At 54.2% G+C, this 14,147-nt stretch overlaps 1 protein-coding gene across 4 annotated transcripts in view; it reads left to right on the forward strand.

Annotated features, from left to right (window-relative positions):
* MYH14 (myosin heavy chain 14) overlaps positions 1-12,005 on the forward strand; it is an 80,115-nt gene extending 68,110 nt beyond the window's left edge. For all 4 annotated transcript variants that reach the window (XM_087871137.1, XM_087871139.1, XM_045775069.2 and 1 more), the window contains 8 exons: positions 285-446; positions 2,169-2,297; positions 2,933-3,021; positions 3,106-3,229; positions 6,285-6,493; positions 9,281-9,389; positions 10,996-11,168; positions 11,276-12,005. In XM_087871137.1, coding sequence (XP_087727263.1) covers positions 285-446; positions 2,169-2,297; positions 2,933-3,021; positions 3,106-3,229; positions 6,285-6,493; positions 9,281-9,389; positions 10,996-11,168; positions 11,276-11,429 — 1,149 coding nt within the window. In that variant the 3' untranslated portion in view covers positions 11,430-12,005. The remainder of the gene's footprint in view (positions 1-284; positions 447-2,168; positions 2,298-2,932; positions 3,022-3,105; positions 3,230-6,284; positions 6,494-9,280; positions 9,390-10,995; positions 11,169-11,275) is intronic.
* The last annotated feature ends 2,142 nt before the right edge of the window (positions 12,006-14,147 follow it).

Consider the following 14,147-nt stretch of genomic DNA (forward strand, 5'->3'; position numbering starts at 1 on the left):
GCAGCTCTGAGTGGGGCCGGACCCTCTGGAGCTGTGCGGGAATGGGCTGGAGGGGACACACGGGAGCAGAGCGGAGGCTGGAGTAAATAGGAAGGATAAGCCCAGAACCAGGGATCTGGGGACGAAGAGCTGGGATCCGTTTGGGGTGTAGAGAAGCAAGAGGGCCGGAGGAATGGCGCTAGTGGCCTGGACAGGGGCTGGCGGGTGGACGTCTAGGTCACTAGCACGTAGAGGGAGCCTGGGCCGCCGGTCCCTTGAGCCTGCCCGTCCCGGCCTCCCCGCAGCTGAGGGATGCGGAGCTGGAGCGCGACGAGGAACGCAAGCAGCGCGCCCTGGCCGTGGCCGCCCGCAAGAAGCTGGAGGCGGAGCTGGAGGACTTGAGAGCCCAGAACGCGGCCGCCGCGCAGGGCAAGGAGGAGGCGGGGAAGCAGCTCCGCAAGATGCAGGTAGGGGTGGGGCTTAAGACCCCGCCCCCGCACACCCCCGCGAATCGCTCCGCTGTCGCCCCGACCCCTCGGCCCCGGGAGCACCCCCCCCCCGCGCCGCTTTATAAACATCCATGCGCCAAAGGCTCACTTGATGCTTTCTATATTTTTTTACTTCCTTCACTTAAAATGCTTAGCTTTGAAGTTCAGTTTCTTTATTCTATTTAACTTTTGCAATGGAAATGCCTTAGGGTTCCTCCCTTAATATGAAAGTTATATCTGGTTGTTTAAAAAAAATTGGGGGGGCCGGCGGTGGTGTCTGGATGGCTCAGTCAATGGAGCATGTGACTCTTGATCTCGGGGTCGTGAGTTCGAGCCCCAGGTTGGGAGTAGAGATTACTTAAGTTTTTTTTAATGATAATGATGTGTCAGTGTAAAGTCTAATTTTTTTTTTTTTTTTTTTTAAGTATAGAACTGGGCTGTCCAAGGGGCGCCTGGGTGGCGCAGTCGTTAGGCCTCTGCCTTCGGCTCAGGGCGTGATCCCAGCGTTCTGGGATCGAGCCCCACATCAGGCTTCTCTGCTGGGAGCCTGCTTCTTCCTCTCCCACTCCCCCTGCTTGTGTTCCCTCTCTCGCTGGCTGTCTCTCTCTGTCAAATAAATAAAATCTTAAAAAAAAAAAAAAAAAAGAACTGGGCTGTCCAAAACAGTGGGTGCCAGCCCCATGTGGCTGTTGGACATCTAAGATGTGGTGGGGCTGAAATCCAAATTACATGCTGGATTCTGAAGACTTAGTACCAAAAAATAAATAAATAAATAAAATCTCAAATTTTTTTATAGTGTTTATAAATGGAAATATAAAATTTTGGATATGTCAGGCTAAATAAAAATATAGTGTTTAACCTACTTTTACCCATTTCTTTTTATCTTTTTAACGTGGCCACTAGAAAATGTGAACGCATGTCCTTGCTGTATCTCCCCATTGGGCAGCGCTGGGATAGAAAGCTCCCTCTCCAAAAAGTAAAAATTTCCCACCAGGTCATCTCTGAAAGAAAGTGCCTGCACTAAAAAACTGTTATTATCAAGCAAGTAATAATATTAATAACAGCGATGATAATCGCCGGGCTAGTCAAGCCCAGTGCTGTCCTCCTGTCTTCTCTACCGAGTTTTTTTTTTTTAATAGTGGTGGACATCAAGTTTGTGTTTTATTTTTCTTTAAGCGCCATTGAAAAGTCTTACACTGAAAAGTGTGGCCGCATAGCAAAGTGACTAGAAGTGGAAACCGTGGGGCCAGATGACCTGGGTTCAAGTCCTGACTCTGCCATTTACCATACTTGGCTTGTTGCCGAGCCTCTCTGTGCCTCAGCTGCTCCGTGTCTACACTGGGGGGAAACTAGTCCCCACAAGCTGGAGTTTTGAGGATTACCTGGCCCACGGTAAATGTTCAGGAAGTGTGCGCCAGCATTATTGTCCTGCAGAGTCCAAATACTACACCCATTTCACGCTTTCTTTAATTTTAAGGTGTTAACTTTTTTTAAACTGGAGGTAGCCAACGCCCAGAGATGTGGAGTGGCTGGTTCGGGGTCACAGAGCAAGGGGCCGGGGCGGGCTGCAGCAGCCCCAGGCTGCAGGGCTTTGCTTGCTCTCGGGGAGCCGAGGAGTCCCCGCAGGGCTGGGGCGAGGGTAGGGGCTTCCCCGTGAGTCACGACCAGGCTGCGCCCGCTCACTCGCTTCGTTCCGCCCAGGCCCAGATGAAGGAGCTGTGGCGTGAGGTGGAAGAGTCCCGCAGCTCCCGGGAGGAAATCTTTGCCCAGAACCGGGAGAGTGAGAAGCGCCTCAAGGCCCTGGAGGCGGAGGTGCTGCGGCTGCAGGAGGTAATGCCAGGATGGGCGTGGCCCTGCGAGCGGGGTAGGCGGGGTCCTGGGGATTGGCGGCAGGGGTGGGCGTGGCCCTGGGGATGGGAAAGGGGGCGGTCCCTGGGGATTGGAGGCAGAGGGGTGCAGGGCCAACAGGCTAGGCTTGGGGGCACTAGGGAGCCCCGGGAGGGTTCTGAGCTGAGCAGGGGGAGATTGGAGTCAGGAAGGCTGGGGAGAGAGGACAAGGCCTGAGCTGGGGCCATGAGGGCGCAGGGAGAGGCAAGGCAGGGAAGGTAAAGGGTCAGCATGGACAGGGCTGTGGGTTGTAAGGGGACAGAGGAGGTAAGGAGAGACCTGGGTGTCAGGCCTCATGACTGGGGGGACGGGAGGAACAGGTTGGAAAGGAGGATGCTGAGCTCAGGGAAGCCGTGCCGAGGGGGAGGGGCCTGGGGTGGACATGAGTTCGGGGCTCCGGAGACAGGTTTAGGAGACATCTGCCTGTAGATTGAAGTTCATTCCAAGGTTGCCCAGGGATAGCATGTTTGTGTGCACTGAAGACAAGGCCAAGAGACGAGGTGTGAGGGGCAGGGAGGCCGGTGCCCAGATAGCCTCACCCCGCCACCACTGATCACCACGGCTCTCTGTCATCACAGGAACTGGCTGCGTCAGATCGTGCCCGGCGGCAAATCCAGCAGGAGCGGGACGAAATGGCAGACGAGCTGGCCAATGGCAGCCTTAGCAAGTGAGTGGCCCATTGTAATGTGGGGCAGGGCACCCTCCCTGACCGTCGTGCCCTCTCACCTCCCCCTGTTCCCGTCCTCCTTAGGGCAGCCATTCTGGAGGAGAAGCGGCAGCTGGAGGGGCGCCTGGGGCAAATGGAAGAGGAGCTGGAGGAGGAGCAGAGCAACTCAGAGCTGCTCAATGACCGTTACCGCAAACTGCTTCTGCAGGTGAGTGCAGCCCTGTGTGTCCCCCCCCCCCCCCGGGTGGCCTGGGTCCCCACTGACCTCGGAGAGTAATCTTCTGAATCTGCGAATTCCCTTGACTCAGCAGATAAAGGAGAAGGGAATGTCTGGCTCTGCCCCCATTTTGATTTAAAAAGAAACAAAACTTACTTATTTTACTTCAGAGAGAGAGAGAGAGAGAGAGCACACGAGCACACGTACATGAGTGGGGGGAGGGGCAGAGGGAGAGAAGCAGACTCCCTGCTGAGTACAGACTCAACTCCGGGACTCGATCCCAGGAACCCGAGATCATGAACGGAGCTGAAAACCAAGAGTCATATGCCTAACTGACTGAGCCACCTAGGCACACTGCCTCCTCCCGCCATTTTGATTTTTAAAGAGGTTCTTCTTTCCACTAACTGCCAAGGATCCAGGTTGGGTTAAGTCCCATCATTCCTTGTACGGCTGTAGGATCCTGTGCTCCCTTCACTAGAGCATGTGTTGGCTTATTTACCTCATTTCTAATGAGCACCCAGCACTGTCTTAGGTTCCAGGAATAGAGTAGGGATCACAATTAAGACAGAGGCCCTGCTCTTGTAGTGCTTACCTTCTTTTGCTGTTGTTGTTTCAAGTAAGCTCTACACCCAGCACAGAGCCCAATGTGGGGCTTGAACTCACCACCATGAGACTGAGACTGAGCCAAGATCAAGAGTCAAATGAGTGGCTCAGTTGCCCCTCAAGGTGCTTACATTCTGTTGGGGAGATGGGTAGCAGACAAACAGAGCACCTGGGTGGCTCAGTTGGTTAAGCATCTGCCTTCGGCTCAGCTCATGATCTCAGGGTCCTGGGATCAGCCCCACATTAGGCTCTACACTCATCGTGGAGTCTCCTTGGGACTCTCTCCCCCTCTCCCTCTGCCTGTCCCCCCTTCTCTCTCTCTCTAAGGTAAATAAATAAATCTTTTAAAAAAATCAAAATGAAACTTTAAAAGACACAGAAAGGGATTTATAAGAAAATAGCAAATATTGTAGACAGGCTAAGAAGATCCAACATACGGTAATGGGAGTCCCAAAGAAGACGACCCAGGCAGGAGGACAGAGCAAATAACCTGAGAGCATAATGCACGAACTTTCCTGAAATAATACAGTTGGAAGCTACACACCAGAGGAGCACACTGTGTAGCCAAGGATACTGACCTATCAAAACTGATACCAAGGAGTGCCTGGGTGGCTCTGTTGGTGAAGTGTCTGCCTTTGGCTCAGGTCATGATCCCGGAGTCCTGGGATCAGGCCCCACATCAGGCTCCCTGCTCAGTGGGGAGTCTGCTTCTGCCTCTCCCTCTGCCCCTGCTCCTTCTCTCTCTCTCTCTCTCTCAAATAAATAAAATCTTAAAAAAAAAAAACTTAACCGACTGAGCCACCCAGATGCCCCCAGGGGCCTGCATACTTATGTCAAAAAGCATGGAGACGTGTACCAGGAGAGGCTCCTGTTGGCCCCAAATGGAGTAATTGGAGCTTCTGCAAGGATAATAATCACACCTGCTTTAAATCTGTCCACTCTGTGTAAATGCATGAGTTCACAGTGATTTTCTTTCAATACTTATCAGTCACTATATTAGTTTCCTGGGGCAGCTGTAACAAAGTACCCCCAAACCATGTAGCTTTAAAACAACAGCGACCTAGGAGCTCCTGGGTGGCTCAGCCGGGTCAGCGTCCGACTCTTGATCTCAGCTCAGGTCTTGCTCTCAGGGTTGTGAGTTCAAGTTCCACACTGCGCATGGAGCCTACTTAAAAAAAAATATGGGGCGCCTGGGTAACGCAGTCGTTAGGCGTCTGCCTTCGGCTCAGGGCGTGATCCCGGCGTTCCGGGATCGAGCCCCACATCGGGCTCCTCCGTTGGGAGCCTGCTTCTTCCTCTCCCACTCCCCTGCTGTGTTCCCTCTCTCGCTGGCTGTCTCTCTGTCATATAAATAAATAAAATCTTTAAAAAAAAAATAAAGTGTACACGTTGGGTTCTTAAAAAAAAAAAAAAGGAACATGCACAAAAGTTTTTAAATGGGCAAGATTCAGCTATAGGATCTAGGCCTTCCTCTTTGAGTGATAAAACTGGAAAGAGGAGCAAAGAAATGACGACCATGACGTCAGGATGGTGTTTTGTGGGGGACATAGGGGTTGTTATTAGGGTGGTTTACAGACAGGGCCTTCTGGAATGGCAGCGTTCTATTTCTTCACTTGGGTGGGAGCGACAGTGGTGTTTGCCTTTGTTAACTCCTGACATCATAGACTTGATCAGTTTCTGACTTTCAGTATTACAGTTTCATTTTCCAATAAAAAGTTGGAAAAAAAAAAAAAAAGGAGCCTATGCTGATCACCATGTCGATGTGTTCCCGTGAGGGCGCAATGAAATAAAGCATGAATCAGACTAGATCTGACTCACTTCCTTAGCCCTCGCGCAGGACCTCACTCGGAGTACAAGCTGAATAAATAAACGGGAACTATTATTAGGGGTGTGTTTACACATATTCTCAATGTAGTAGCTCCTGTTTGTTGAGTTGGCATTTCTTAAAATGATCCCACACATCACCCATATCAGAAGCACCTGAGGTGCTTGTTGAAAATGCGGAGTCATGGACAACCCCCCCCCCCCCACCGCCCGGATTGGCTGGAAGCAGAATTTCTGGGGGGTGGGACCCTGTGGTCTGCATCTTTTTCGCAAGCTCCCCAGATGATCCCGGTGCAAACTGAGGTGTGATAACCCTTCGAATGGACTCATTCACAGTCAGAGGTAGAATTTATAGCATTTAGACAAGTTTGCGATAGTCTTGTGGATTTATTAAAATAGCAAAAAGCTATCTGAAAGGTTAAAACCTGGGGCTGGCACTGCTGTTGGCTACTAAGCCAATCAGGAAAAATACATGCCGACGTTTATTGTGTGTTTAGTATGTACCAGGCTCTGTGCTATGCACTTAACCATTGTCAACTCAGTTGTGGGAGGTGCCTGAATTTATCTACCATCTTCCCACGACTCCCCCATGATGGTTCTGTTTTTTCCACCTCTACAGGTGGAATCACTGACTACAGAGTTGTCAGCTGAGCGAAGTTTCTCAGCCAAGGCAGAGAGCGGGCGACAGCAGCTGGAGCGGCAGATGCAGGAGCTCCGGGGCCGCCTAGGTGAGGAGGACGCTGGGGCCCGGGCCCGCCAGAAGATGGTCATCGCTGCCCTTGAGTCTAAGCTGGCCCAGGCTGAGGAACAGCTGGAGCAGGAGAGCAGGTAGGTGGGAGAGGGGGGCACAGCTGGAGGGTGATCCCCACATTCTGGTCAGTGAGATGAAGGGGATCTGTGTTACAAGCACCTGGTTTAGAAACATCCAAAAGGCATCATAATATTGGGGCGCCTGGGTGGCACAGCGGTTAAGCGTCTGCCTTCGGCTCAGGGCGTGATCCCAGCATTACGGGATCGAGCCCCACATCAGGCTCCTCCACTGTGAGCGTGCTTCTTCCTCTCCCACTCCCCCTGCTGTGTTCCCTCTCTCACTGGCTGTCTCTCTCTCTGTCAAATAAATAAAAATAAAATCTTAAAAAAAAAAGGCATCATAATATTAATGATGGCTGATTTCCTCTATTAGTTAGGATACTTTGGACTGCAAGTAACTGTACTCCCACTAAGAATATGACTTAAATAGTAATGTAGGGGCGCCTGGGTGGCTCAGTCGGTTGAGCATCCGACTCTTGGCTTTGGCTCAGGTCATGATCTCAGAGTCATGGGATCGAGCCCTGTATCAGGCTCCACACTCAGCGTGGAGTCTGCTGATCCCTCTCCCTCTGCTCCTCCCTGCTCCCACACAGTCTCTCCCTAAAATAAATGAATCTTCAAACAGTAATGTAGCAATTAGCTCTAGCTGCATAACAAACAACCCTAAACTTTAGTGGCTTAAAACAACAACCATTTCTTATTGCTCATGAGTCTTTGGCCTCTGTTAGGTTCTGCTGATCTGAGCATGGGGTCTTCATTCATGCATCCGTAGGCGAGTCAGCTAGATGGATTTGCTGATCTTGGCTGGGCTCTCATTTGCTTACGGCCTTGCCTGGGACACTGAGGCTCACTCGTCTCTGCTCCAGATTGGCCCAGGATTGTTCACATGGCAGAGTCCAGGTTCCAAGAGTGAGGGAAAGTGTTAAAGGCTTCTTGGGGCCTAGACTTGGAACTGGTACAATGTCACTTCTGCATCTTCCTGTCACTAAAGCAAGTCATGTGGCCAGCTCAGATTTAAGGGAATGGTGAAATAGATTCTGTCTCTTGGTGCGAGAAGCTGCAAAATCCTTTTGTAGAGGCTGTGGATACAGGAAGAGGTGAGAATTGAGGCCATTTCTGTCCCAGGCGGAGCAGCAGCCTTGGGGACAGATATGGGAGATATCAGGGTATTTAGGAGGAGGGTGACTGGTACGGGGAGCCTGTGACTCAGGAGAGGGATGGGAAGCCATGGGGGGGGGGGGCTCTGAGCTGGGGGGGGGGGAGCAGGCAGGGCCAGTGCTGGGTGTAGAAAGTCCTGCTGGGACTTTCCCAGAGATTGGGAGCTGGGAGGCCAGGGATGTGGCTGGGTGCTGGTCCAGGTGGCAGGAGCTGAGGCCTCAGCTGGGGCTGAGGCATGAGGATAGACACGAGGGGATGAAAAAGAGAGTCAGGGACAGAAGGGATGGAGCTGGGGGCTGATAGGCTGTTGTGGGTGTAGGGGGAAGAGGACAGTATTTGGGGTTAAGTCCTCGTGACTAGGGGAATATGGGGGAACAAGTTGAGTTCACTGGGGAGCATGATGAGCATGAGAGATCTCAAGGACAGGCAATGGGAACCAGCCCCAGAGGGTCATGGGAGAAGGTATTCTCATGCCAGGGACTGGCCAAGGGCTCAGGGGCTCATGGGAGATGTCATCTGGGATCTCTGCAGAGGCCTTTCAGAGTGTGTTAATGACCTGCTCAAAGTCACCCTGGGAGCAAGGAGTGGCCAGGGGGTCTGTAGATGAAGGAGCCTCCCCCACCGCATCCCTTTCCACAGCTCGAGCCCTCCCACTTCCCCCAGCCCCGTGCCTGTCTCTCAGCACATCTGGGGCTGCCATGTCCAGTCCTGGCTGCCAAGCACTGCCCATCCTGAGGAGCCCCATCACATGGACTTCACCCCGTGTGTGATGGTCCTTGCAGGAGAGGGCAGATGAGCTGGGTTCACAGGAAGGGGAAATTCAAGGGTGGGCGGAAGGCTTTGAGGGGACAGGAGCCGGTGTCCAACCGGCAGATCTAGGTGGAGCACAGGGGAAGAGGAGCAGGTTGGGGAGAAGGCACTGAGCCCGGCAGGGAATGTGAGGGGTGTGTGGGGTCTGAGGGACGGCCAAGGCTGGGGGCCAACCCAGGGTGGAGCCCAGGAGACAGATTTAGCAGACACTGGGCTGTTGATGGGTGTGGAGACCTGGGGTGCAGATGAGCTTGTCCAGAGAAAGCATGTATATGAGAGGGGAGAAGCAGCCAGGGTGGCGGGTGGCTGAGAGGGGAGCGCTGGGCTTCCAGAATGTCCCACACACACTTATGGACAGTGGAGAAGGGAATTGAGAGAGAAGGGGCAGGCCAGGTCAGGTGGGAGAGCACAGGGTTGAGCTGGGGGCTTGGGCTGGAGGACAGAGAGGAAGGGACAGGACAGAGTTCAGGGAGCAATGGGACAGGCTGGGCATAGGGCGAGGAGGGAAGGCGCAAGGGTAATGCCCCAGATCTGACCTGGGGACTGGCAGTCAGTGAGTCGGTTCCCTGAGAGGAGGACTAGGGGCACACACTGAGGGTATGGAGAATGGGTACAGACATGGAGACACTTCCAGGAACACTGGGCATCTTGGCACAAGTCAAGGACTAGATGCCCTGGAGTCGGGACCCTGGGAGCCATGTCTGACCTGAGCAGACTATGGGAGCCACTTGGGGGTGGGAAAGAGGGAAGAGGCCACTCCAAAAACAGGACAAGGCTGAGGGGACAGAATCCTGCATGAGCACCTCTCCTGATTGTCTCCTTCACGTCTCTCTCCAGGGAGCGCATCCTCTCGGGCAAGCTGGTGCGCAGGGCCGAGAAGCGCCTTAAGGAGGTGGTGCTGCAGGTGGAGGAGGAGCGGAGGGTGGCCGACCAGCTCCGGGACCAGGTGAGCAGCTGACGTCTCTGGAGAGCAGTGGGGGATGGTCTCCACTGACAGAGAAGTAGCCCATGATCTCTGTGGAGGCAGCGATTTCCCATCACCAGAGGCCACGTGAGGCCTCCATCCTGGGACTTGGTGCATCAGCAGAGAGCTGGAATCAGTGACTTTGCTATCTGTAAATTGTGGAATCTAGGACAGGTCCTGGTGGGCAGCTGAGACAACCAGGGAGAAGGCAGAAGTGAAACCCTACCCAGAGGCCAGGCCAGGGCTGAAATCACAACGTGTAACGTTTACGGAGTGCCTTTATGTACCAGGCACTGTGCGAAAGACATAACGTGTAGTACCTTTAGTTCTCATCAGAACCTTACAAGGTAGGTTCTATCCTTTTCCCTCTTATTCAGGTGAGAAAAATGCCCAGAAAGGTGAAGTAACTTGTTCACTCACTTAGCTCATGAAATATGGAGTCTGGGTTCAAACCCCAGGACTCCAGTGGCAGAGTCTGTGCTCTTAATTATTTATTGAGCAGCAACTGTGCCCCAAGTACTGTGCCATGTGGTTTAAAAAAAAAGTCTGCATTCTCTCACCAGCCCCAGCGCACAGGTGGGAAAATGGAAACTTTAAAAAGGGACACAGTTTGTACCCAAGTCACACAGTTAGAGACAGAGCCTGCATCAGATCCCAGGTCTCTCTGACTCCAGACAGAGTCACCGTGCCCTTAAAAGCTCAGCTGTGGCTTATTCGACCTGCATTCCACAATTTTTGGGCACCCACTAATATATTTGGCATTGGAGATATGGCTGTGAACAAGACAGAGAAGGTCCCCATGTTCACGGAGCTCACATTTGTAGCATAGGAAAAGGAAGACACAAACCTATAAACAAGGGAAGATGAGGACAGATTGTGACAGAAGCCATGAAGGAACAAGAGAATGAAGAGAGAAGGAGATGTGGAGGATTAGGGAATACTCCCTAGATTGGGGGTGGGGGGTGAGGTCAGGAAGACCTCTCTAAGGAGGTGACATATGAATTGAGAACTGAAGGGATAGAAAGAGCCAGACAGAGGGAGCAGTAGGTGCAAAGGCCCTGGGGTATGGAAATAAGTCTGGTGAGTTTAGAGCAAAAAGCAGAGCAGTGTGGCTGGAGAGAACAATGGGGAAGGAAAGTTGAATGGTAAGAAATGAGGCCGGAGGGGTTGGTGGGAGGCAGATCACGTGTTTCCCCTCTCTGGAGACAGAGATGGCAGGTTTGGGGAGGGTCTCGGTGAAGATGATCTGGCCAATGGGTTTATGGGACGAAGACCCTGCAGGGCCTGGAATGCTAGATTGAGGGGCTGGGACCTTGTCCCAGCGCCACTGGGGAGCCATGGGAGGGCTTTGAGCAGAGGAGAGATGGGGTCGCCTCTGGGAATAAATAGACCCTTCTGAGGCCAAGTGGGGGACAGCCTCACATTTGAAGCTGGGATGGAGGCTGGCAAAAGGATCTAGAACAAAGCATGAACAGAAGGCAAGGCACAAGGTGTGGGGTGGGGGGCAGGAGGGAGGGGGCTCTGGGGGCCGAGGGAGTATGTGAGCACTGCACGTGGAGACTCAACCCGGCCCTCTGCCCCCACCAAGCTGGAGAAGGGCAACCTTCGGGTGAAGCAGCTGAAGCGGCAGCTGGAGGAGGCCGAGGAGGAGGCGTCCCGGGCTCAGTCAGTTCGCAGGAGGCTGCAGCACGAGCTGGAAGATGTCACAGAGGCCTCGGAGTCCATGAACCGCGAGTTGAACACGCTGAGGAACCGGCTCCGGTAGGGCCAGCCGCACATGAGCACCCTCGCTCTGTAAGCCCCGTCTCCCAGCTCTCTCTGCCCCCCTCCTTTAACTGCTGTCTCTTGGTCTTCCCTCCTCCCTGCAGACGCGGCCCCCTCACCTTCACCACCCGCACCGTGCGCCAGGTCTTCCGACTGGAGGAGGGCGTGGTCTCGGAAGAGGAGGCCGAGGAGGCGGAGCCTGGGGCTGGGCCGCCACCCCCAGAGCCTGACGGGCCGCCAGCGTCCCAGCCCCAGTGACCCTACCCTGTCCCCAGCCATGGCCCCTCCCTCCCTGGCCCCTGGCCCCTCGAGGCTCCAGTTCCAGGGACCCTCCCTCTGGCTTCTTGCACTTTGGAAATGGTGCCACCCTCTGGCACTATTGGGGGGGTGGCGCTGAGACCTCCTGTGAACCCCTAAACACAGAGGAGCAGGCGAGCAGGGAGACGAGGACTGGGGCTCTCGCTGGGAAGGAAATCCAGGGGTAGGTGGCAAGCTGTGGTCCCAAAGGGCTCCCCTCCATCCTTACGTTGTTAATGATCTTTATTAGCAAGGGAGCATGGCTCCCCTGCCCTCCGAAGCTGGGGTTCCCATTCCCCCTCCCCCTCCCTCTCTCTCTCTTCCTCTCTCTCCACTTAGCCACTGACCCCTGAATTTCTGAGCGACAACAGCCTGAGCCCCAGGTCTCCACCAGCCTTTGACCCTTGCAGAGGGGCAGGATAAGGGGACTCCTCTCCCCCCACCATGCTCTGCCCCCCTTTCCGGTTGCTCTTGTGTGGTCACAATGTGGTTGGATTTTCCTGTGGGGCCTCTCGCAGAAATAAACTCCAACCCCAACCGGACCCCGCTGGGGCTGTGTGTGTTCGTGCAGGGGGATCTCTGATGGGGCAGCAGGTGGGGCAGTCTGCTGGTTTGAATCACAGCTGGCCAGCGTTGGGAGCCTCTGCTGTACCGGCATTGAATGTGAAAAAACTCATTTCAGCCTCCTTCCCACGTATTCCCTCCATTATGCAGTTGGGAAACAGGCTGAGCTGTGCTGTCCCTTGCTCCAAGCCTCCCAATAAGTGGCAGAAGGTATGCTGCACTCTGGCTGACCTTTAGTCTTTGCAAAACAGTGACAGAGTGACTGCTGAGCCACGTGTTGAGTAGTGATCCTTTGTTTAGCTGAACGTGGATTAAACGTGGGACGCTTGTCTCAACCTGCACAACCCCTAGAGGCGGGGATTCCATTGCTTTCCAGCACCTGGAACAGTGCCTGGCATGTAGTTGGAATTCATGTTTGCTGAATGAATAGATCACCCCTTCCTGCCGTGTTAGAGTGGTGGAAACAAGCCCAGAGAGGTTGAGACTTGCCCAAGGACACACAGCTACCCAGAAGTTGAACCCACACTGTCTGGCTTCAGAGTGGGCAATATGGAGCATGTGGCCTTTGGCCCTAACCTCTTATTGGAGACCCAGTTCCACTCCTTTCCTGGGGTCGCACCCTCACGTCAGAGCTCCTAGTACCAGGGGCCCTCACAGTTTCAAGTTAAGGGTGTGGATCCCCGTTTTTACCATCAGGGAAACTGAGGCATCCACCGTAAAGTCACAAGGTGAGAGCTGGTGATGAATGGGATGTCTGGACCCCCGAAATGCACACCCTTCCTACTTTAATATGACCCCTGTTCTGGAAAACCCAACTCCTCTGCTCCCAAAACCCCCACCCCGGCCCAGATCTGGAGACCTTCCCAGCAAACAGGATGCAACTTTTAAATGAAAAGGAAACTTTTATTTTGGTGGGAAGTGAGAGGGTGGGTGGGAAGGGGGCATGACACTTTTTCTTTGGGGAGGGCAGGTGACATGCGGCAGCTTCTGCATTGGGCGGTTCATGCACCCAGGGTGGGCGTGGGGGAGACTTGGGGGAGGGGCCATACCGACCCCTCCCTCCCTGCCCTGGGGGTGGGCTGAGAAGACCCGCCATTAGCACCAGAGTTGGACGATTTGCAGACCTCCCCTCCCCACACTGACTCCGGACACCCGCCCCCATCCCTGAGAGCGCCCCCTCGCCACTCCTCCCACCTCCCACTTCGACAGGCCAGGCCCGCCCCGCCCACGTTTGAGTGAGAGAATCTTATTGCTGTGTGTGTGATGGGGAGGAAGAGCCGCTGAACTCAGGAAGACCCCCGCCGTTCATTCCTCCCCAATCGCCCCGCCCCCCGCCCCGTGTCCGTGCGTTCCCGGAGCGCAGGAGGGGCGCGACATGCGTGTGGGGAGCGCGTCATGCAGCGCATGCGTATAGTTGCAGGCACCCTGGCGGCCGGGGAGAAAAGGGGAGCGGGACTTGAAAGTTGTCCCTTTAGCTCTCTCTCTTACTCCCCGAGTCCCACACTGTTGACTTGGGGGATGGGGGCGGTGGTGAAGGGCGTGAGTCACGTTCTGTAAAGGTTTATGATTGTGATTATTTTTAAAAGCTGAACTAAAAAGCTGGGTACGTGTGGCAGATTGGCGAGCAGGGGGAGACGTTGGGAAGAGGTCTGTACCCTTTGGAAAAGATCCTCGCCCCCTTTCCCCGCACTGTTCGGCCTCCGTGAGGGTCAGAGGAATCTGGGGGCTTTTTTTTTTTTTTTAAGAAGTTAAACCCTTTGGCAATATAATCAGTCCCCACCCCCATACCCTGGTGTCTGGAGCCCCTAGCCCTTTGCCTCGCCCCACCCCGCTCCCACCAGAACCTGCCCCACCCCTCACCCCTGATTCGCCAGGGTTTAGGGTCCGAGGGAAGGATGGGGGGACTCAAAATGCCCCTTGCATAGGAATCGTTGCATCAAGAATCATGCTCAGTGACACCCCCCAACCCTCGGGTGGGTGGGGGGTTCCTGAGGCCGTGGGAGCAGAGGGAGGGAGGTTGCTAATTCCGTGGGCCTCCAGCTCCAAAAGGGGGGTCCCCTCTAAAGATTCTGGGACCGGTGTGGTCTCTGGGCTTGGGGGAGGTAGCGCATCCTT

Source organism: Ursus americanus, chromosome 21 (genome assembly GCF_024610735.1).
Source record: "Ursus americanus isolate L20-20 chromosome 21, mUrsAme1.1.p, whole genome shotgun sequence".
NCBI lineage: Eukaryota > Metazoa > Chordata > Mammalia > Carnivora > Ursidae > Ursus > Ursus americanus.